Genomic DNA, 24405 nt, shown 5'->3' on the forward strand with positions numbered 1-24405 from the left:
CCACCCTCGCGTGGCCACCTCGCTCCGTGGCTTGATAGAAACAGCCCGAGAGGATCTGGACGGGAGGCTGGAGAATGCCCGGGGCTGACCTCTTGTGATCTGGGCATAAATCCAGCCCTGGGAGTGGTGCTGAGGGTCAGTGGAGACCGTTGCCTGGTTCTGGCATCCTCCTGTGCACTTAGGTGCTGAGTACCGACCCAACTCTCCAGGGTCCCCCCAGGACCACCCTCCTGCTCCCCGTCCCGCTCCCCCAGGCCTCTGCCTTTGCCCTGCTACTGAACCCTGGGAGGTTTTCTGGCTTTTCCTATTCTAATAGATAGAAATGCTAAAGCCTAAGGCTAAATTGTTATTAATATCCTGCTTTTCTTTTCCTGCAAGGAACCCAGGGGGCTGACATGTCCTCCCCTCTATTTCATCCTCACAGCAACCCTGTGAGGTAGGTTAGACTGAGAGGCCATGACAGGGCTGGGAGTTTTGTGGGGGCTCACACCTGGATCTCTTGTTTCCCAGCTCAGCGGTCTAACCACTAGGCCATACTGCCATTCTATTCAAGAGGGCAGGAGACCCTCAAGCATAAATAGGCAGGTACCCGGGATGTGGGATGTTTTACGGTGGGAAAGAGAGGCGTAGAGGGTTTCCGTGGCATGCGCAAAGGGCATGGGAAGCATTTCCCTTTGGGACCAGGAAGCCAAGTCGAGGGCCGAAGGCAAGGGCTAGGAGCTTGAGCCCCTGGGCCGTTCTGAAGGGGCACTTGCCCCGTAGCGATCTGAGTACGTGCATTTTGTGTGCAGGCATGCATACGAGAATCGGGGCAAATAATGCGTTGTTTTTGTGAAGTGGGTGGGCAAAATGAACGGTGGTTGCTAAGGGGTGGGCACTGTTTCTAGGGTTGCTGTCAGTGTACTCAGTTCATGGGTTGCGCCTCACCATCTCCTGTCTCACCATCTTCTGTGCAACCCATCTTGCGAGGGGCCCCAGAGCCATCCCTGGGGTCATGCGGAGCATTCACCAGGTGGCCAAAATCCTTGGCTTTGTTCCAGCCTCAAAAAAAGGTCTGTTTCACCAACATGAAACATCTTGCTGATTTAGAGGCCATTAAACTCCACGCCTCTCTAATGAGCCTTTGCTGGGTTGCAATCCACTTTGGGAGGCTGCCTGCGAGCTAACGAGAAAAAGATCCATTTAATTTGGACTAATTTCCCCTTCCTGCTCCCACCCTTTTGTTGAGATGCAAAAGTGCATTAATCCCGCTGTGCCTCGGTTTTGAAGTTCAACCAAGCTTCGTGCGTAATCCTTTCTCGCATGCCCTAGGACGGGGCTGCACCTCTTAATAATACTTTCTTATACATAATCCAAAGCTTTTTTCTTCAGGAGTGCAGGAATACTATTATTACTATTACTATTAGTATTAGTCTTATTGCTTTATTAAAATTTCTAAGGTGTCCTTTTCTCTCTCTGACTCAATGGGGCTTACCATAGAATTAAACATAGTCAATTTAAAACAGCGACTGCAATTATGCATTAAAATGCAACCATGCCATAGAACTCAAGCGCACAGGCCAAATCTTGCCCTCCCTCTCTGCCGCTTTGGGGTTCTCCGGGTGGCTGCTCCCCCCTCCCCAGGCATGGCCCCATCCTCCCTAGACACCTTCTTCCGGCCCATCTTATTGCATTTCTGAGCCCAGAGGAGGCAAGACTTGAGTGCCAGGGAACAGTTGGGGGTCCAGTAGAAAACGCAGAGCCAAAGTGGTCTTCCTGGAGATGCCCAGAGGTCCAGCTGCCGTGTCAGCCAGCCAGACGCTTCCGGGAAGTTTTGTAAGCAGGTCATGAAGGCCCTGCTCGTCCCAAGCATCTGGCACACGGGGGTCGCTGCTCCTGCACATGGAGTCCCCACTGGGGTACGGCTAGCAGCACCTGTGGACAGACTGCCTCTCCTCTGAATTTATCCCGGTTTCTTAAAAGGCCACTCAAGCCTCGCCTCCTCCGGCTTCAGAAAAGCAATAAGAGGGGCAGGAAGGAGGTGTGTCGGGAGACCCCCAAGATGGCCCCCTCCATGGAAATGCCCCCTCCCCCGTGGAGCTTTTTTCAGCAGGCTGCTTTTCTCTTGGATCCCCTTGGCTTCTGCTCTTGCCTTCTCCCGGGGTGTGGGAGCGATTCTCCCGTCGGATCGATATCTCCTCCTGCACGTGTGAAGCGCAGGTTCATTAGGAGAGAGCCGCCCTGCGCAAGCGAGCAGGGAAGCCCGCTGGAATTCACGCCGCCGCTGCCTCCTCCTCTTCCTCCTCCTCTTCCTCTTCCTCCTCCCCGGCTTGGCCTGTCCCCAGGGAGGCCTGGAGCCCGCTCGGGCAGGTGCTCCGAGGGGGTCCACGCCGCGCGGGCGGGGCGGGACTCGAGGCGGGGAGCGCAGTTCAGCACTTTGGACAGGTCCCTCGCGTTCAGACGAGCGCCCGGGCGCCCGCGCCGCATTCAGCCGCGGCGGGCGCTGCCCGGGTGTATCCCTCGCAGCTGCTTCTGTCCCGCTCGGCCCTGCCTTCTTCCACTGCTAAAATCCTCGCCATTTATTTACAGGGCCACCTGGGGTCCTCCAGGTGTTTGCGACTGCAGCTCCACAATCCTTCGCCCTGGGTTGGGTCCTGCTTGCTGGGGTTGATGGGAGCTGTGGGCCAAACGGTCTGGAGGACACTAGGTGTGCTTAAAATGTTTTGGGTCCATAATTTCATACTGATCTTGGCGGACCCCTGCAGAGTAGGCCCAAATGGTCACCCTTGAATCGAAGATGCTAAAAACTTTTGTTGACTATTAAACCTGGGACTAGCTTACCCAAGCCTGGCCTTTATTTTTGAATAGATTTGTAGCCTCTCTTTCCTCTCAGACACTCCAGGTGGTGTCTGAGATCCATTTTTATTTATTTATTTATGGATTTATATCCTGCCTTTTTCCTACAAAGGGCTCAAGGCAGCTTCCATCTCCTCCTCCATCGTATCCCAACCACAACAACCCTGTGAGGTAGGTTGGGCTGAGAGTCTGTGACTGGCCCAAAGTCACCCAGTTGGTTCCATGGCTGAGTGGGGACTCGAACCCAGGTCGTCTGAGTCCCAGTCCCAGGCTCTTAACCACTACACCACACTGCCTCTCCATCCATATTAAGCGCCCAGCTTCCTTCAAGGCTGGTCTGTTGCTCCACAGCAACTGGCCCAAGGTTGTGGATAGACTGGGTGGCTGGATGCAGTTTGCACCCGGGTCTCTTCAGCCCCACCATCTGAGCAGGATTTAGAGAGAACGCCTCTTCCCACCCGCCTAGGATTCTTTCCATAGACAGTCATCTGCTTCTTCATGCTACAGGGATTTCATGTTGGAACGACTGGGAATACTATGAAAAAGCACAGCTATGAATCGGAGTGTAGGAAACTTTGGGACCACCTTCTCATGGAAAAACTGATTTATGATCAGATGGAGCAGGTTTGGGACACTGCAGGATGGCTGAATAGATTAAAGCAGCTAGGCACTCCACCTCAAGGCAGAATTGAATCAAGGCAGCAGAAGCATTTTTCTTCTTGGCGTCCTCTCCGTGAAAATTTGCATGTTTTTATTTGAGTCCTATCCACATCTTTGTCATTTTACAAAATTCTAATAAAAATAAAATTAAAGAAATAGAGGAAATGCATTCATGGAGGACTGGTCTACAGATATCTTTTAGCTGTGGAAGCTGAAAAGAATATTTCTGGGCACCTGGGAGAAACAGACCACGATGTGTGTTGTCTTTATGCCCCGCTTGTATTCTGAGCATGGGCATTTTGAGACAGTCCACTGTCAGAAACAGGATGCTAAGTTAGAATGTGGCTACTAGATGGTCAACTGGAGCAGTCTTAGGGTTCAGCAAGACGTACCCCCAGAAACATTCCTCTTGCAGTGTTCAAGCTGAACAGCAATTCATGCCCACACAGCTTCCCTGTGTCAATTTGAAGCCAGAAAACACCCTGCTTAATTCCTGTCGGAATTGGCACAAACCAGCTGAGTGAGCAACGCTTGATGTACAAAGCGTGTGCACAGGCTGATGCATCTGCGTGGATGCCTGTTTAATTTTAAAATAAATCCACCTGGGGCAGCCCAGTAGCGTGAGCTGCCCTGGCAGAGATTTCCGTGACAGTCAGGTTCTTAAACGAAGGGCCCCCTTCCTTGAGGCGGGAGCTTGCGTCAGAAACATCCAGTGCAGCCGGGTGGCCCCCGGGACAGAGCGATCTGTAGAACAAATTAACCAGGGTTGTCAACCAGGGGTTTATTTTTGCTTGATTAACAGTCTGGCTTTTAATTGATCAATTATTAAAATCAAATAAGTGTACGTGATGTGAAAGCTCAGTGAAGATGTCTCGTTGAAACTCCAAGGGCTGAGCAGGGTATGTGGGGAAAGAGTGCAGTCACTTCTAGGGCAAGATAATGCATTCGGGTTCCTCTTTTTAGGAGACCTAAAACCAGCTCGAAAACTTTGCTTTTTAGGCTTTGAAAGGGCAAAAAGGAAAACCTATCTAAACATGTCATGTGTGATTGAGAGAAACATAGATGTGGAAACACTCGCATTGTTCAGAGGCATTCCTCAGAGTCAGGATTGGGGCCAAGAGTGTGTATTCTTTGTACAACTGAGTTTGCTGCCTTGCCTTTTCAGGAAGCCCTGTAAATGAGAAATAGCAGGTCCTTGAATTTAATGAAGGCCAGCAGGGGGAAAAAATCCTTTTGATGTTTCTTCTCCTATCAATTTTGGCCCAGCAGTGGAGCTGGTGCATCTTTGTGGCCAGCAGAATAAGAGAAACTTCAAAAGGACGAACCCCTCCGAGTGTTTGTTTGCTGTTAGCCATTGGTAGGAACACACCAATGTATTAGTTAAAATATATATTCTGCCTTTCCATCATGCATTTTAGCAAGCAGATTCAAAACAACATTCCTGCAAGAAATATTCTAAACCCAGCAGTAAATAAAAGTGTTTGAGAGACTCCAATCCAGGAATCCACTAAAATAAAAGGATATCTCATTTCGAAATGAACTACGTGAATGGTCTGAATTAATTGACTGGAACTGTACACCTTATAAAACATCAGAAACAACAAGTTTAGAACAGTAAGCTTTAACTGGTAGATGAATTTTAAAAGTTCAGTTGGTAAATTAATTAGCTAAAAGTTTAGTCAATAAATAAGTGGAAGCCAATTGTCTTGCCTTTAAATTCAGGACATATTTTTCAAAAAGCACTACTTTGTCTCCAGTGGGTGACTGTAATAAGTAATCAAAAAAGGTGTGTTAACTTGGCCTTGTAATGGGGGGAGCTTTTGTTTATTAACTTGTGAGCTATTTCACACATAGCGCAGCTAGACATGAGTGGTGAGACAGACACAGGGGCTGCAGAAGGCAGGCAGGCAGGCGGAATTGCTCACCAGGAACTCGCAAAACACGTCAGCCGTTTCCTACTCCGGGTCAGGTACCGCTGAAGCGTGGTGGGGGGAATTTGTATTAAAGAGCAAGTGGAGGGGGCTGGTTGCTCAGAGTACCTGAGGGATTCTCCAGCAGACCTGAAGTATCTTGCAGTTCCCTTCCCCGGCCCCTGGTTTAAGGGGTTGAAAAGATCCTCCTCATGCCATGAAAACCTGCCCAGATATTTCCATCTGACTTATTTATTTATAAAATTTGTATGCTGTCCAATTACTTATGTTTCTGGACGGCTTACAGCATAAATAAATTGATGACCCACTCTGGCTGCAAGTAAATAAAATTCAATAATAAAATTCAATATTAAAACATATTAAAATAGTGATTAAATGTTGTTGTTAGTCGCGAAGTCATGTCTGACCCATCGCGACCCCATGGACAACACTCCTCCAGGCCTTCCTGTCCTCCACCGTCCCCCGGAGTCCACTCAAGCTCACGCCGACTGCTTCAGTGGCTCCATCTAGCCACCTCATCCTCTGCGAAAAAGGTATTGTTCTTACAAGGATTTGTATCCCGTCCTTCCGACAAGTGCGCATTTCTGCCGGTCCTTGGGCTGCCTGTGGCCAGCTGGGTCATGACGCATGGCAGGACCTGTCCATGGGGCTGGTCCAATCCTGGAACCCACCACTGAGGTCACTTGGCTGGCATCACCTCTGCTCTTTTGGAGCTTTTCAGGATGTTTGGCTTGGCTCCTGCAGAGCATGCCTTGGCACCACATTCTGGTATATGGACTGCATCCTGACGAAACCAGGCGCCGCTGTCGCTGACCCCGTTGAGGGAAGCGCTGGGCAAATGAACCTTGCAGCACCGGGGCTCCGCTTTGCCCCTGGGCCGCATCTTCTCAAGGCTGGCAGGGGGCATCCCACGCATGTACGGCGACCAGGGTCAGGTGCTGGATTCTGGGCTTGCCAGGAAAAGAAAACAAGGTGCTTTCAAGTTCGGTTTGGGTGCCAGGAAGGACTTCCTGACACTGAGGACCCTGAGGGTGTGGAAGGGGCTTCCACGGGAGGCGGCTGAGGCCCCATCGGTGAGGGCGTTCAAGGAGAGGCTGGACGTGCACATGGTGGGCATGTCGTGAGCGGAACCAGCTGGAGCTGGGGGTCAGATCTGTTCTCTGTGTTTCTGCGCTACAGCACTGCCAGTGCAGCGGGCCAGAGGGTGGTACCGCATCCTCGCATTCAGCCGTGGACGGATGAGATGAGAGAGTGCCAGCTGCCTCTGGCGAGCCGTTTACCTGGCTGATGGGAAGGCCAAGCTGGTCCCCCTTGTCCGCCTGGGCTCGCCCTCGCTCTGCAGACAGAGGCCTGGCGCTTTCCCGGGGATCTTCCCGAGCCCTTCCTCCAGGTGGCCCTGGGCTGCCACTTCGGCATCAGCCTCGAGGCAAACATCTGGCTCCCTGCCGCCGAAGCAGCCACATTTCGTGTGCGTCTTAGTCACAAAGGCAGTTTAAAGCAGCTATTAAAAAGCACCAAACCCTCAATCGGAAAGGGGGAGAAATGTTAATAGAGCCCCATTGTTGTCCTCTGGTAGAATGAGCCTCCGGATGTTTTAATTGGTGTTTCGCCCAGATACAGTTAATGAGGCTATTACGTTAATTACAGGAATGTTTGTCTTGGAAAAGGAGTTCTGGTTTTCCTTTCCTTAGGAGCGCCTCCGTGCCGGAGACTCCCCTCTCCCGCTGGGTGCTGAAGCGCTGGACTTCCCCAGGACCGCGGAAGAGGCAGGGGGCCGGGTCTGCCGCAAGCCCCCCTCGCTCCAGGGCCGTCAGAGGTGTGGCTGCTCCTCTGCCCCATTACAGGAAAGGGGGGAAGCGCCTCTGCCAGCAACCACTGAGCCCCTCCACAGGGATCTGTGGGTCAGGCCATCGTGCTGTTGGAAATCGCAAACGTGGCCCCCTTTGTAGCTGAACCCCACGGTCTAGGAAAGGACATGTGTGTGGATGGCAGAATTGCTTCCCTTTGACTTTTCCCTGTGTGCCTGCATTCTGTGCATCCGGTCAGTCCACTGTGAAATCCCCCTTTCCCTGCCTTCTCAAGTTTCTAGTCCTTATTATTGTGGAGAAAAGGTTTCCTTCAGGCAGGGTTGCCTCTGAAAGGAGTGGAAGAGCTTTTGGGGGCTGTGCTGAATAATATGAGCATAGAAGCGCACGTAGTACCCCTCCGTGGTGGAATGCCCTCCCTAGAGAAGGGCCCCCTGCCCAGACTCTGTTATCCCGACACTGCAGGTGAAACTTCCCCTTTTGCCCAGGGGGTTGGACTTGGTCAGTCTGTCTGATCATTTCCTGCCTTTTAGAATTGGTTTCTGACTGTGTCTTATGTTCATAATATCTTATTATCTTTGACCAGTTTGGTCTTTTTTACACACCAAGCTGACATCTATCTGCAGAAAAACAAAGCAATCAAGTTCATGTTAATATTTCATGGGTTTCATTCATGCCTCAGTCGTGATTCCAGAGCAGCAAGAGGGATCTTTCCTCAACAGCATCTTTTAACTTGTGCAAACAGAACTCCAGCTGTGGCCCCTGCACCATTCCAGATGTGGACCTACAGTCTTGGCCCCCAAACTGCTTCTGCAGCATGTGAATCCTCTCTTGGGTCCTAGTTTTCTTTTTCTGGAAATCCCTCTTGAATGTAAGCAGGTTGGATCCAGGATCTGCCTTCTGAGAGCAGCCCTGGAAAATGCCCCCCTGGCTGATTTGGGGGAGACCCCCACCTCCCCATTGCAGCTCACCCCGTTCAGCAGGTCTGCCAACTCAGTGTGGTATTTTCAGGGGGCTACAGTGGGAAGGAGGTAGTGGGGAAGTGCACCTGAGCCAGGATCTGACCCAGGAATGGGTCAAGAGATCCACACGCCTTTGTTGGACACGTTTCAGCCCCTTGCCCCTTCCCTATATTCCCTGGACCAAGGAAGCCTTGAGCAAAAGCAAATTGTGCCTGTGACTTCACGAAAGGGCGACCAGGAGCCAAACTCTTCCAGCCGGCTCCCCATCTCCTGCTCCTCACCCGCCCAGCAGCTGCGCCGCGCCCCAAAACCCGCTGCTTGGCTCCCGAAGCATTCAGAACTCATCCTCCAGAACCAGACAGCTCTGTCGCGTCTCTTTTTTGTATTCCCGAGTTTAGCATCCTTTTTATAGCCTGGTTGCCACGGGAACAGTGTTGTTGCCATGGGCGGAGGAGCTTGGCAACACTGGCAAGAGCCAGAGTTTGGAGGCAGGTGCGGACGGGTCGGCTTTCACCGACGTGGCATCCGCTTCCCAGCCCTCTCGGTGCTAACTTTGTGTGTTAACGTGTGCGCATGCTGCAGAGATCAGCCATAATTGCCTCGGGAACTCAATTTCCTCCTGGCTGAATTTATCCGCAAATAGATCATCGTTAATTGCCCCATCAGAACGGTTTCCATGGACAACCCTGTGAAACGTATTTTGCTTTTTCTTTTAAGGAATGGAAGAAGATTGCTTTTGTCCCCTCTTTCCTTTGTCCTGTTATCTCACCAGGTGGAAACAGTTTTCCTGCCTTCTCTTTTGATGCTTATTTGGGAGAGTGAGGTGGAGGAGCACAGGCATAAAAGTCGTGCTTTGAGCACCACCAGAACAGAGACGAACTCCAAGCAGGAATGCCTCCCCCACACCCGTTAATCTCTGAATTCAGCGTATCAGCAAAAAGTGGTAACATCTGAAATGTGGCCCAGAAAGCATGAGCACAAAATAAACCTTTGTCTCTATCTCTTCCCAGCCCCAACATTTTGTTCCCAGTCCTAATATTTCTGCCTTTCTCCATGTGACCAAGCAAAAGAGCCAAGGATAGGATGTGCCAACAGGAACAGCTGTTTTAAACTTGGTATTATTGGCATTTCTAGATGTCATTTTTAGTATGCGAAACCAGCTTTAGCGCTTCCACCACCCCTTGATGGTCCTAATCCATTTAGAATAATTCACAGAAATAAATGTGATTTATAAAAGAGTCTATACCTGCCTTTTTTGCCCTAAAAAGCACCCCTTAAAGGTGCTTCCAGACAAAACAGGGTAACCTGGTAAGACAATAAAACAGAACATAAAATCAGAGCCATAAAAAGTAGCCAGCACATTAAAATATTATCAGCACGGCCAGGAAAATTCAGCACAGATGTAATGCTTGGCAAAATGAAATTCTCTTGGGGAGCTCCTGTGCATTATGAAGTGCAGGGAAATGGCCTGAAACTCAGGCTGGGGGCTTTTCGGAGTGCTGCGGCTTTTGCCTGGCCAAACAGGCACAGGATTAAATGCTTTACAGCAACACAGGAGATGGGGCTTGGCAAACTCTTCTTGGGAGGGAGTTCTGCACTTTAAATAAATAAAATAGGATGGTAGAAGCCATTTGCTACATTTTCTTCCACTGATCCTTCAGGAATCAAGGAAGGTCACGGTCATGTATTTCTAAGCAAATTATAAAAATTATTACTAGTTTGCGCCTATAAACATAAAAAGCATGTCCAAATTTTATTCAAATCTAGATGGGGGAATGTGCAAAATTTTCTTAGAACAGATGTTAAGCTAAGTGGCCTGTAATTCCCTGGATCCCATTTTAAAATTAATCTCCAGTCCTCTGGTACAGAGACTGATCTTAGGGACATATTACATATTTTGGTAAGAAGGTTAGGAATTTCATATGTGAGTTTTTTTAAGACCTGCAGGATAGATGCCATCTGCACTGGGTGAATGGTCGACTTTCAATTTGTTGGTAAGGTTGAGCAGTTCATCTTTTGTCAGGACTCTCTGCCTTGATTCCTCCAACTCCTTCCCAGAACAGATAAGCTCAGGGACAGGTCCCTGTTCTGTGAGTCTGTGTGAAGACAGCGTTAAATCTCAGTTCTGGAGCGTGTGCAAAGAGCACTGGGCCAAGCCGAGATCAGCAGTTCTCCGGCCATGGCCCTCTCTGAAAAATAGCTGCCGCGAACTGATGTCCCCCAAGTTCCTGGCCCCCTTTGCCCGCAATGGCCAGCTTCTTTCCATCCTGGCTTCTGAGCAGGACGATCCCACGTCTGCTGTGGGGCTGAAAAGCCTGCTCTTCCAAACCCCATTCTGCCGAACTGGCGTCGCGGCTGCCACGAGGCAGGAGGGCTGCTGGGCAGCGGGAACCGAGCGGCTGCCCGGCGCTTCCTTCCCAAGCGGCACCCGTGCGTGGAAGGCAGCTGGTGGCTCGCGCTCGGCTGCTTTGGCTCCGTGCGAAGCAGGGCTCCCTGGCCCAGTGGCTTTCTCGACAGGTGGCCTGCGTCGCTGAGCCTGGCACTGTCTCTTGCCCCAAGCTGGGAATGTTCATTGCGGCGCATTTGGCAGCTTTGCACATGGACAGCAAGCCGTCCGTTGGCAGCTTGCCATCACTTAGGAAGACCGTGTGAAAAGACACCCCTCGCAAAATGCCACTGCTCATGTCAAAATGCCCGCCCGGGGCAGGCGCTCCCATCTGGTGCGGGGGCGGCTGGCTGGACCAGGTCAAGCCAGACTCACACCTGGGCGGTTCTGCACAAGCCAAGCAACCGCACGCCACTGGCCAGGTTGATCTCCAATGGGCTTGTGGCCTCGTTCGTTCTGGATTTTCCCCTGGGGACCTGCGCTTGGCAAACCGTGCTGCCAGTCATGAAAGCTGGCCTACGGGGTCCTGGGGATGCAAGATAAGGACTTGAGGGTCGCCCGGATGGGCTGGACTCAGCCAGCGTTCAGCCCGGCTTCCCGTTTGTAGCCGTGGCATTGAAGGGGGTTAAAAGCAAGAGGCCACACTGGGTTGCTTCTGCCGTACGCCGATTGATGCCTCGAAGAGCTGCCCTAGTCCATCCTGCGAGAAGATGTGTGGGGAGCTGAGTGGGAGCGTGCCCCATAACCAGACGCACACCCTTCAGCTCCCCAGCCTGCTAGAGTGGCTCTGCAGGGTAGCGACTGGAGAACTTTCTCCATCTGCCGCTAAGCTGAAACACTGTTAATGCCAGTCCGGTGGGGCTTGAACCTGGGACGTTTCGCACGGAGAACATGTGTTCTGTCCGGGGCGATCCTGCTCCCCCTCCAAAGGTGCTGAGGGTGCCAGTCGCCCACGGTCCCTCCCGCCGGGCTGAGGACACAGGCGAGTGCTGAACTGAGCACTTCTAGCCAACCCTGATTTCCTCATTAGCATTGGAGGGATTTCCCACCCTGCTGCATTAAGGAGGTCTCCTGATTTAACGAGGCCCTTACTCAGCTCTTTCAAGCAGAGGCAGAGTTTCTCATTTGGAGAGCACCAGGCCGGCAGCTGCTGGGCCTGGTCCCCCGAGTTCAGCGGAGAGCTTCTCGCCGCACGGAAAGCGGGACTTGGCACTCAGACGGCAGCGGTCCAGTGAGGCGGGAAAGCAGAGGCCCAGGAGCAGGAAACAAGGGGGACGCCTGGGAAGGGGCAAGACGGCGGCAAGGGGAAAGGACTCGCCGTCTGAAGCAAATGCTTGACTCACTTCTGGATGGGCAATGAAAAGGGAATTAGGTGGGCTGTCCACAGTCCTGGGGCTACAGCAGTAAAGTCGCCCAGAGCCCATGGCCTCTGCAGCGTTCTGGGGTGGGGGTTCCCCACCCCAGCAGCCGCCCTCACCAGGTTCGGGTGACACGAGGAGCCTTGATGGGGTGTGGGAAGGGAACTGGGGGCCACGAGCGCCTTAGGTCATGACACCCAGGTCCCTGCCCTGCAGCCCCTCTCCTGCTGCCCTTAGCGTCCTGGAAGGACCCCATGGGAGCCCCCCACAAAGGGCAGCTGTGGCCTCGGAGGCTTCCTGCCCGCTCTGGGATGCTCTCGCAGCGCCTCCATGTAAGCAGCTTAGCGGACATCTCAGCTATTATGTAGGACAACAATCGCATGAGATGCTCTGCCCCTCCCCACCTGGACCCTCAGCCCCCTGCACTAATCCTGCCTTGCCTGCCAGCCAAAGCTGTGCGTGTGTGCGTGTGTGTGGGCGCACGCATCTGTGTGAATACCTACCCGCTTGCATCTCCCTTCTCTCCCCCTTGCCTTCCCAGTGTGGCCCCAGCACCCTAGGCCTGGGGGTGTCAGGACCTGCTCAGTGTGACGGCTGGGGGCCCCGGCCCCTCTTTCTTGGGTGTGAGAGCTTTGCTGGCTGGGGCCAGCTGCATCTCAGCCAAGGGTCTTCCTCGCTCGATGCCGAGAGGTTCCCGGTGTTGTGAGCCGAGGTTCCTCCTTTGAGCAGTTAAAAGCCTCCGACCATATTCCTCGCAACCTTTCTTTATTGCCCCCAAGCACAACTCACCCAGAACAGAACTTTGAGCATGCACAGAGTGGTTTGTTGAAGACAAGCTAATGTTTACCTCCCTCTGAATCTGCCCGAGGGAGGGGCCCTCTGAAGCTGAGCACGCCGTCCCTCTGAGCGCCGTTAGTCCAATGGGCCTCCCTTCTCGGCTGTCTCCTGGCCAAGGGATCAGGGGATGGGCTGCACCCGAGGATTCCTCGTCCTCAGAGCCCCCCCCCCCCCTGCTGGCTGTGTCTGGCTGGGTGAAGCACCTGGCCTTGAGATAGCCGTCTCCACCTCCTCCATCTCAGAGTCCCGACCTCGCCTTCCTCCCCAGCCCCCAGGCACTGCCCTCCCCACTCCGGTTCCCAGTCACCTGCAATGCAATGGCCCAGGACCACCCTTCTCCTCCTCACTCCTAACACCAGGAGGCAGAAAAGAAGCCCGTGGCTCCCCAGCGGAGCTCTTGCCCCAGAGGCCCTGGCAGCAGGCGCTAAAGCGAGGCGGAGGTCCTTCGCCCTTTGCCCCCGGGACCCTCGGGGTCTTTGGGAGTGACGCCCGCCCAAGCAGGAGGAGCCTCTCCTTGTGCCTGTGGTGACGTGCCCCACTTTTACTTGCGATGGGGCTGCAAGGAAGCGGTTTGGGCCGTGAGGGCGAGCACAGAGGGCCCGCCAGAGCAGTGGTCTGGCTCTTCTCTTTCTGGAGCGGGACTCCCCCAACTCCGGGGACTTCCACAGCGGCTCTCCCTCATCTTCCTGGTCACGGGCTCCATGGGAACAGTGAGCTGGGCTTGGGGGCAAGAGCGGGGAGAGCTGAAGTCCCAGCACACTATAGTTCGAAGTTCTCGCTAGGAGGGGAGGCAGAGAGAGCTGGAGGAGAGCCATTTTGGCCTTTGGAAGCGGGGCAGAAGTGAGCCCAGGGGACGGGAAAGCTGCATCGTCTGGTCTCCTCAGCTGTTGGAGAGCAGTTACCCTGGCAAAGGAAAAAATCTAAGGATGCTCAGCAGTGGCCGAGAGGCTGTGGAATGGAGCCTGGCGCTCGCTGTTCCTTCTCTGCAAGGTTGCTGCCCCTGGAAAGGCAGGGCGGGAAATCAGGCCATTGGGAAACCTTTCTGGGACATGGAAAGCCCTGGAACCACGTAAGAATTAAGCCGGGAACCCAGAAAGAGGATCGGTCCCCCCAGGCAGGCCTGTTTCCTCGGCGCTGGCAGAGCAGCTGAGTGGAGGGAAAACAACCCTCCGGGATCTGGAGGCCAGAACAGAAGCAGCCATGGCGCTGCGTGAAGAGAATATCAAAGGCGGAGGAGGAAGCCTGCCGGGAGGACGGGGACGGCCTTTGGTGCGCCCCAGAGGTGGCGGGTGGCTTGCGGGGGCACGTTGCAAGGGGAGGTGGCGCGTGGAGGCGGCCCGGGGAGAACGGGGCAGGGGGTCTCCCCAGCGTCGCCCTGCCCTGTGCCTGAGGCGGCCGCCTCCTTTTGATTCGGGTCTCACCCTTTTCCTGTGCCTTTAATAGCAGCCTTGCCTGCAGAGGCGAAGTCTCTCCCCACTCCAGCCCAGCCATCTTTCTGCACCAGGGAAAACTCGGTTTGCCTCCCTTTCTACAGGCCTGAAGGGGCCATTTGGGGAAGGTGGGGAATCTGCCCGTGTCCTTGGAAGCTTTGCTCAGCGTAGGAGTAACGCCCGCAAGACGTGGCTGCTGGTGGGAGCCAGGAGCCCCAACGCCACACGTGCCAAATACCCCCATGGGGGGCACGTGGATAAAATATCGCCCTGATTTTGCCTCTTGGAGAATCGGAAGAGATGACTCTCCACTCTCTTGCTCATACACACGGACGCCAAATGCCTCAAGCATGTGTGTGTATACACACCTGCAGAAACTCAGGGACTGCCAAGTAAACACAAGCAGGCAGACACCAGAGCTGAAAAGCAGGGATGTCACGGGACGTGGAGCCCGATCCTTCCCCGCTTCTCCACCTCGCTGGAGCAGGTGGAGCGGTGGGCGTTCTTTGGCGAGCGCAGCCAGGGATGCCGCTGTAGAGGAAAGGGCTCATGTTTTCGAACAAGCCAACTTTGCTGACATCCCCCTGAGTCAGAGGACTGGCGCGTAGCTGGGGTGCCACCAAGAAATGTGCACCAGCTTTCAAACAGGGGTCTGGGCAATGTTTACGGGCCGGTTGCTGTACAGTCTGTTCCAGACCCACTGATGATCGCGAAGGATGCCATCAGGCATCTGTGAGCAGGTCTGGCTCCGCAGCACTCCTGGGCGAGGCGAGTCCTGCCTCATTAGCATCTTAGCGATCGTCAAGGCTGACAAGAAGCATGTGGACAGGACAGGCTGCAGGAGATGCAAGATGCTCGGGTGAGCTCCGGCGCTGCACGGCCCTTCCGCTGCACGCTGCAAGCAAAGTTGCAACGGACTTTGCCAAGGGCAATAGAATTGTTCTTGCTTCTGAGCAGATTTCCAGGTATGTGGCTGCCGCCCGCCCAGCTGTGTGCGTGGACGCAGGAGGGACAATTCCCCCACCCGCCCCTGACTTCGGTTTGCTCCTTCTCTGCACAAGGTACCTCTAAAGTGAGTGTGTCGCTTGGCTGCCAGCAGCTGCCTGTCCCCTGTCATTCCCCCTCCCTCCCTCCCTCCCTCCCCCTCTCTCTCTCATGTGCAATGCACATACTGAAGTGCAGGTGACTGCCATTTTAAACCACCAAGCCAAGTCCCCATGGAAGATCCAAACCTGCAGGCAGAGGTGTTGATCTATATCAATAAACCCATTTTATCACATTCACCTCTACTCGGAGCAGGTCTTGAACCTTCATCACACATCTTGGGGCAACTGGCACCCCTCAGTTCACATTCTGTAGTATAATTGACCCAGAAGCGGTCCTAGAGACTTGTCTTACTGCGTGTTTGTCACAAACTGCCTATTCTAAAAAGTCTTCACATTTCAACCTCTTCCCTTTTACAGTTTTTCCCTACGAACTGAGACAAGAGTTGGGCACAAAACTACCCCAGAATCTCCACAGGGATGGTTCTATGGGGTACTTTCGTAACCCAAACAATACGTCCCAAGTAAAAGGTTCAAAATCGGGTTCAGAACAAGTTTTTCTTTGTTACGCGATGACGAATGGGTCTGGATTACCCCATCGAGACTGAAGCTGTCAAAGCATTGTGCATTGCAAGAAGCAACAATAATTTATCGCTGGCCAAAGGCCCCAATTATCCATTGCTTCTCCCCTGAAGAAGGGAATTTGCAAAACACAATAACATTTTTGCAGTGGCTCCTCAGACTTTTTATCCCCCCACCCCTTTGCTCCCTAATTTCCACTCATCCTTCCCTCTCATTCGATTATAAAATCAAGACCTCCCCAGCAGCTGTGGGAATTGCGGCTGAAGTCAGAGAGAACAGGGTTGTCTGAAAAGGGTGGTGGGTAACACCATCCTGCCCGCTCTCAGAGAAAGCATGTGGTGGAGGGCGGCATCAGGGTGGCTGTCCACAGATTTCCTTGGAACTTAATCTCGCCTTCTTCCTCTGGAAGGGGAGCCAGCTCGTGTCTCTAGCCAGCCAGGAGCAGAAGCCATCTTCCCTCGCAGGAGGCGGAAGCAGGCAGCACTCTGGATGGGAGAAAGCAGCTCCATCCTCCCGTTCCTGCTGTTTTCGTTTTGGTTTTAAAAAGGCAGATCGCTTCCTCCTCCATTAAAACATGCTTGGCATTCTTCCACTATTGCACAATGTAAGTATTTCCAAAGGCCAAAAATGATGAGTTCCCCACCCCACTCTCCACCCCCTAGCCTCAGCTTCCAGGAAAGATTTGCATTCCTAAAGACTCCACTCTTCTTTCTAATCCTAAAGCCCACCTGGCCTGAAATCCCAGTGGATGTGTGAATGGGTGCAGCTGGGAACGCGGAGTTCCTTTGGAGAACCGAATCCTAACTGGATGTGGGACACACACGCTGGGCAAGTCCTCATCAAAAGGTGCAGCCCAGGAAATTCTGTCTCCATTCCCAGTTCTATCATTTTCAAAACAAAAACACTCCCTCACCCCATCTGAGAAAATGTACGGTAGCAACGGATTGCTTTCACTGTTCTTTGGAAGCCCAAGAAGTAAATGAATAAGCCACAAAGATTCTCCAACAGGCATAGACAGATCCTATTATGGACGGGTAGCTGAAAAAGAATAAGGATGAAGGGACTCTGTTTGCGTTACACTGTGTCTTCCTGTGAGGATGAGGCTGGTGGTTTCTTTGTTCATGGATGCTCTGGAGTTAGGGGTGAGTAGCAAAGTCTTCAGGTTTGTGGATGAGAGACACAGACAAGAGCAGAGCAGAGATTCAGGAGGGTCTCTCTGCACTGCAGGGATGGGAAATGAAATACCCGTTGCGGCTTCAAGTTTAAAGAGGGCTGTTTTGGATGGAGAATTTCTGCCTGATGTCTTCCTGGATTGGCCATTATTGGTGCTGGATCTTCAGGATTACGGTCCTTCCTGCACAGAGTAACTTGGAGGCAGGGGGGTTACTCCTTGGCCCCTTGGGACTGAGTGAGGGGGTCCCACAGGGCTCCATCTGGTTCCCAGATTGTCCAGCACCTGCACGAGGCTGCTGGGAGTCGTCACTGGGGAATTCAGGGCCACGTGCCATCTGTACCCTGATGACACTCCGCTCTGTCTCCCTCCGACAAAGGAATCAGGTGAGGATGTGAACGTCTTGGATCGGTGCCTGGACCCAGCAGTAGGCTGGCTGCGTGCCAGCAAGCTGAAGCCGAGTCCCGCCAGCCAGGGCTTCCCAAGGCTGGGGGATGGAGGCATGTCTGTTTTGGGATGCGGTGGCGCTCGATCTGCACTGTCTGGCTCATGGCTGCAGGTTCTCCTTGCCCCATCTTTGTCATGGGAGGCCCGTGTGGCTGTGGCAGATGGGAGAGGGTTGGGGTGCCTTGGCAGGCCTTTGGGCTGGTTTGGCAGGGCTGTTCCCAGATCCTGTGTTCAGGGAAGGACAAGCCCTTGCTGTGCCCCACAGAGGTGCAAAACCTCAAGCCCCAGAGCTTATGGCCCTGTTTGTTCTCATGCCATGAACAATAACTGCCTTGTACCGAAATCAGGAAAGGAAAAAGGTTTCAGGCAGTGCAAAGATAAACTTTCTCACCTGCTAATATCAGCACACCAGGCTGCTGTTGTCTGCAGAGCTACAAGCGACAACTGTAAAGTTGGCAGCCTCTGAAAGAACGGTGTGATGGCAGAGACTCAGCGGGTGGCATCTCCCTCTTCCACCCAACCTCAAAGATAGGGATATCCGCCATCTTTGGGCATCCTGCCTGCCTTCTGCAGAGAAGGATGGAGGAAGGCAGGGTTGCCAACTGACCAGGAAAACAACGAAAGCAAACGCAAAAACAAAAACAAGCGCCGGCCTGTGGTTATGCTCTAAGAGCAGGTGGAGAGGCAACTGCTTTTCACAGCCTGGAGCTCAGCATGACCGCCTGCTGACACGGGTGCATCGCGCTGCCATTAAGCGCACAGAAGCAGCAAGGAATGGCTGCGTTGGCAATCCCTGGCAATGGCTCAGTGCCCCCGGCAGGGTGCTCTGCGAGGGGCGGGGAGCAAAGGCACCCAGCCCTTCCCTTCCCTTCCCTTCCCTTTCGCCTCGGCGTGCCTAATTTGTGTCGGGAATGCTGCACGGCAGCTGGTGCCCGAGCCTCCCTTCTCCCGCTTTCTCCTCCTCCATTGGACTGGAGATAATTGAATCGGCCACCTGTGCTCCGCATCTTCAGGGACTTGACCTCGAAGGGTTGGCTGGCGACTCTGTGTCGGGAGCCCTCCTCTGTTCCCCCTCCATAGATTTTTCGGAGCATATCAGGGACGGGGGTGCATCATACAGGCCGGGGGGGGGGTGGGGAGAGCGGGCGGTCTCCTCCCAGCACTGAGCTTCTGGCCAGGCTTCGGGGCTGCTTGTGCGACGAGGCGATCGCTTGTGGTAAAGGAGAGAGCAACCTGAAGGAGGGCTGGTTCTGCCCACCTTCCTTGCTGCTGGGAGGGCCAGGTGGCGAGGGCGGAAATCCCTGCCAGGTGTGCGCTTGGCTTGTGCCGTCCGTCCGGGACTACCTGGACGATGCTGCACAGCAAGGCCCTGCAAGTTGACCGTCCTTCACTCCTGCAGCGCTCCAACTCCCCTTTGCGTCACGGTCTCCTGGCCTTGCCAGGCAGCAGGGCCAGGGCCTGGCCTTCCAAATCCCACTTCCAGGGCCATGGGACTCCAGAACGTCCCAGCCCTCCCCAGACAAGGCCAGGAGGCTGAAGGGCGGTGCCCCCAGGGCCTGTGCCTTGAGAACCAGCAGATAAGGGGGCTGCAGCCTCTCATGGTCCCTTCCCCCCACCCAAGAATTCCAGGGGTGGGTTTGCTGGCTCCATTTCCGCACCATCCATAAGCAAATTATGTGGGTGGTTCCCAACAATCCAAATGCTAAAATACAACTAATAAAACATATGAACATGCTTTAAGTTCACAAAACCAGGCAAGCAGTCGGGGATTCTTCATGCGCTGTTATTTTACTCTCCTCCTCCTCCTCCCCGTTATGGTTATGAAATGCTTATAAAACACATGCCATTTTGAAAGCGTGCACAGGTATTAAAAGACAAGACTGCCCTTGCCTGCCTGCTCACGGGCTAACAGGCACCTGGATGCAGAAGGAAACTGGCATGGGGGGGAAGAGGAAAGCAAGCAGCGGAGGAGCTGTGCTTTTTGTGGCGGGCAGATGGAGCCTGGCTCTTCTCCCCCTGCCATGATGCTCTTCCTGGGAGGTGAGGGACAAAGGCCAAAGCCAGCTTCCCTTTAGGTCTGTAGTCCCAAAGCACCTTGCTGGACCACTGCCTCTCTACTTCCTTTGACCAGTTCCTGGAGCCAGGCAGTGGTTCAGAAAAAGGTTCCGGGTCCATGTTGTTTGGTACCAGCCCATCCCTGCCTGAGGAAGCCCTTCCCGTGCAACTCTCTGCATCCCTGCCAGGTCCTGGCCGGAGGGATTCTCCCCAGGAGGAGCTCGAGCTCTCGGAGAAAGCCAAGGCCAAGAAGCTGCCCACGGGGGGAGATTGAGGAAGCCGGGGTCCTCAGGGGAGGGAAAAGCTGCAAGGAAACCTCGAGGAGTGGTAACAGAAAGCTGCACAAAGCGTTCTGCGGGGGGTGGGGGTGTACACAGTGCCGTCCCTCAGAAATGCCATGCGATTCACAAAATGACCAGTGTTGCACCCAGTGTAAACACTGAATCAAGTATTTTAAATCTCTAGAGAACCGAAACGGGATGTGCTAAGGGTAGTCCTCTTGCATGGTTTTGGGGACAGATGCATGAAAACGTGCTTTTGCTTCTGCCCAGTCTGAGCAACACAAGGCTGAAAAGTTTGCTGAAAGAGAAGAATGTTCAGATGACAGCAGAGAAGGAGTGGCCTTAACCTCAGGGGTTGGGGACTTCCTCACACTTGGTGCCACCGCAAACATGTTCTTTTTGTGCGTTTGGCGTCAGGTCAGATGCTGGAGAGGGTCTTCCTGTGGAGCTGCTTGTATTATCATCGTTGGTCTTCTGTCAACAGGCAAACGATGGAAGGCTCTGCTTCCACCTCTAGCGGGTGGCTCCCTTCTTGGCTTTTCAAATTCTGTTGCTGCCGCTGTTTCTGCAACTGATGTCTTACAACCGTCTTTGGTATCGACTCTGTGCCCGCCTTTTCTCATCATCCTTGGTTGGGCTTTATAGCTCAGGGTGCTCAGCTGGTTTTGTTGGGCGCCCACCTGTTTATTTCATTCAAATCGATAGAGAGAAAAATGGTTGGATCGTGGATGTCAGGAAAGAAACTTGTCCAGCATCTTCATAGCTAGGACAGAATCGGAGCGCAGATTCCTCCCAGTCCCAAGAGACACCCTTCTCTCCACTGGCTTTCCTCGCTCCTGTTTTGCACCGCTCAGGCATGGCGTTTTGCAGCCCTGTTTTGTTCAGGAATAAAAATAGAACGTATTTTTTTGCCCAGGACGCTGGTGAATGGAACCAGGCGTGCGTGTGGGCTGCTATCAGAGGGATCCATCTGTTATGATGCAGGGGCCAGGGTGAGGAAGAGGAGCCCGGGAGAACGGGGGAGTCGTCATCATGCGGGAGTCTGGAGAGGCGCTTGCTGAAAACGAAAGCCTGCCTTTAAGCCTAGGACCAGGGTTTGGAAACTCGGCTTCTGGGAAGAAAGTCTGAAGTGCACAGAAAAGACAGATCTCCGGGGCTGCTCCTATGCCTTTGGCATGGGGGTCTTGTGCCTCTTCCAGCCCCAGAGCCAAGTTCCACTTCTGGGAAGCTCTCGGGGGGGGGGGGGTGCTCCGGCAGTGGGTGGGGCCAAAGGCCAGAGGGGTGTGGTCCAAAGGGCCCAGTGCATCATTTGGCTGAAGAGGCAGGTCAGTCTTTTGCACAAAGGAGGGTCGCCCGCAACAGGTCAGGGGAAAGGGTGTGCCAAGGGGTGGGAGTGAGCCCATTGGGGAAACTGAGCTGTCGGGTGGTATAGAAATTAGATCACTCAATCAGTCAATTAAATACTCCCAGGAAAGCCTCAGTGGGGGCCCCAGAGGACCAAATAGGACCCTCTGGGTGGAAGCTGAAGCCCCTGCGTTGCTGCAGCTTGAAAGGCAGAAGTGCGTGCGATCGGCTGTCATACGGATTCAAAAAAGGCTGCAACACCACGCCATGGTGCCTTCGGCGTTCAAAGCCCTGGATTCGATCCTTCTCTAAGCTCAGATTTCCCCCATAGGGGCAAATAGCAGCAGGGCAGGGCAGTTCTGTCACCCCCCCCCACCCCTGGGGGGGTGTGGCACAGTATAGGATCAGTCCACGGAGTACTTTCCCCCCAAAGCAAGGGCAGCTGCCTTAAAAGTCCCTTTTTCTTAACAAGGGTGTGATTGACAGAAACGGGTCCACGCTGGGTGAGCTTCTTATGCATAAACAAGGAGGATCCCGTGTTTTTCTAAACTCCAAGCGGGATAAGATTGCGACTGGTTTTTTGATGCTTTGTGAACGCACTTTAATGGAAACCAGCATTCAGTCTGGCGAAGGGACAAGCCGCAGGGAGGGGCCATTGACCCACTGGTCCCGCTCCAACTCTGGGTCGAGCGTCCCTGCCCGCCTGGCCTGCGTGCTCGTACAGCTTCCTATAACCCTCTTCCTTTCCTTTCCTTTTCTTCCCTGCCAGAGCTGGTTGGCCTCAAGCACCCAAGGAGGATGTGGCTGTCACGGTGGGGATGGTGGCTCTCGTCCTGCTCTCTGGCCAAGGTCCTGGTGGCCTCTGCCCTCTTCACGGAGAACGCCTCCTGGGTGGGGGCCCAGGAGCCTGAGCTGGAGGCCAACGGCACCTGCGGGGGGTCCAACAAATGCCTCCCCGGAGTGCTGCTCCCCGTCTGGCAGCCGGACAACCCTTCCTTTGGAGACAAGGCCGCTCGGGCGATCGTCTACTTCGTGGCCATGATGTACATGTTCCTGGGGGTGTCCATCATTGCCGACCGCTTCATGGCCTCCATCGAGGTGATCACGTCGAAGGAGAAGGAGATCACCATCACCAAGTCCAACGGGGAGACCAGCATCGGGACTGTGAGGATCTGGAATGAGACCGTCTCCAACTTGACCCTCATGGCCCTGGGCTCCTCGGCTCCCGAAATCCTTCTCTCGGTCATCGAGGTCTGCGGGCACAACTTCCAGGCCGGCGAGTTGGGCCCCGGCACCATCGTGGGCAGCGCGGCCTTCAATATGTTCGTGGTCATTGCGGTGTGCGTGTACGTCATCCCCAGCGGCGAGAGCCGCAAGATCAAGCACCTGAGAGTCTTCTTTGTCACGGCCTCCTGGAGCATCTTCGCCTACATCTGGCTGTACCTGATCTTGGCCGTCTTTTCACCTGGGATCGTGCAGGTCTGGGAGGCGCTCCTGACCCTCGTCTTCTTCCCGGTCTGCGTGGTCTTTGCATGGATGGCGGATAAGCGGCTGCTCTTCTACAAGTACGTCTACAAGCGGTATAGGGCCGACCCGCGCAGTGGCATCATCATCGGGACCGAGGGAGAGTTCCCCAAGGGCATAGAGATGGACGGCAGCTTCGTGGCCAATGACCACCGGGAGAACGTCTTCGTGGATGGAAGCGCAGCCTCAGTGGCCCCCCTGCCTGTCACCACCCAGGAGGAGAAGGAGCTGGACGAGAGCCGCAAGGAGGTCATCCAGATCCTCAAAGACCTCAAGCAGAAGCACCCGGACAAGGAGCTGGAGCAGCTGGTGGAGATGGCCAACTATTACGCCTTGTTGCATCAGCAGAAGAGCCGAGCTTTCTACCGCATCCAGGCGACCCGCATGATGACCGGGGCAGGGAATATCCTCAAAAAACACGTTTCAGAGTTCTCTAAGAAGTCCGCCAACCTGCTGGAGGTGCCCTCAGAGGCGGAGGCGGAAGAGAACTACAGCAAGATCTTCTTTGAGCCCTGCCTGTACCACTGCTTGGAGAACTGCGGCTCGGTCACCTTGGCCGTGGCTTGCCAGCAGGGCGGCGACACCTATAACACCTTCTACGTGGACTATAAGACGGAGGACGGCTCAGCCAGGGCGGGTTCGGATTTCGAGTACAGCGAGGGCACACTGATCTTCAAGCCGGGCGAGACCCAGAAGGAGCTGACGATCGGCATCATCGACGACGATATCTTTGAAGAGGACGAGCATTTTTTCGTCCGCTTGCTCAACTTGCGTGTGGGGGATGCCGAAGGAATGTTCGAGTCCGACTCAGCCGACCACCCCAAGGGGCGGCTGGTGGCGCCCCTGGTGGCCACCGTGACCATCCTGGACGACGACCACGCCGGCATCTTTACCTTCCAGGATAAACTGCTGAGAGTCAGCGAGTGCCAAGGGACCCTGGAGGTCAAGGTGATCCGGAGCTCGGGGGCCCGTGGGACGGTCATGGTCCCCTACCAGACAGTGGAAGGGACAGCTCGAGGGGGTGGTGTCGACTACGAGGACGCCTGTGGAGAACTAGAGTTCAAGGACGACGAGACGGTGTAAGTACATGATGCACTTTGCTTTCTTTGCGCTGAGCGGCGGGTTGGGCCCAGTGGCCTTTTTGGCCGCTTCCAGGTGCACTGTCTTATGAGTCTGAGTAAGGCAACGGAGTAGAGCTGCAGTGCTGTTATTTTCCTATAGGGTCAACGTCAATGTTACTCTAATTCCTATTTCCTGTATTTCTGTGCGTCTACCCTGAACTGAATTGATGCTGGAGACAAGCCCTAAATTAAAAATAAGAACCGGGGAGGAAAGAATCAAGCATTGGACAACTTTCTGTCAAAATTCAGTTCAATTTTTTATTACTTAGTTGCAAAGTCTTTGTTATTATGATGGGATGGATGAGTGGGGCTGCAGTGGGAGGGACTGCCTGGTGTGAGCTGCTGCACTTTACACCGTACTCTCAATTTCTGAAATGTATACAATAGAAATCATTGTCAAGATGAGTTGGAAGGACTTGGATGAAAATGATTTAGGCTGGTTCATGCTTATGTGCCTGACATGTGATTTTCCATGACTTGATATCACTCAGCATCTGCTGGCTTGGCAGCCGACTGTGCGAACCTCTGTGGAATTGTACTACGCTTGAGGTGATACCAAAGTCCTTTGGGGGGATTTCATCTCTCTCTCTCTCTCTCTCTCTCTCTCTCTCTCTCTCTCTCTCTCTCTCTCTC

At 53.9% G+C, this 24405-nt stretch overlaps 1 protein-coding gene across 7 annotated transcripts in view; it reads left to right on the forward strand.

Moving 5' to 3' along the window:
• Positions 1–22060: 22060 nt before the first annotated feature.
• Positions 22061–24405, forward strand: part of SLC8A2 (solute carrier family 8 member A2) — a 43764-nt gene continuing 41419 nt past the window's right edge. For all 7 annotated transcript variants that reach the window (XM_044435024.1, XM_044435019.1, XM_044435020.1 and 4 more), the window contains exon 1: positions 22061–23730. In XM_044435024.1, the coding sequence (XP_044290959.1) occupies positions 22166–23730 (1565 nt within the window). In that variant the 5' untranslated portion in view covers positions 22061–22165. The remainder of the gene's footprint in view (positions 23731–24405) is intronic.

This window comes from Varanus komodoensis, unplaced genomic scaffold (genome assembly GCF_004798865.1).
Source record: "Varanus komodoensis strain SLA01 unplaced genomic scaffold, ASM479886v1 scaffold29_1, whole genome shotgun sequence".
In the NCBI taxonomy this organism is placed as follows: domain Eukaryota; kingdom Metazoa; phylum Chordata; class Lepidosauria; order Squamata; family Varanidae; genus Varanus; species Varanus komodoensis.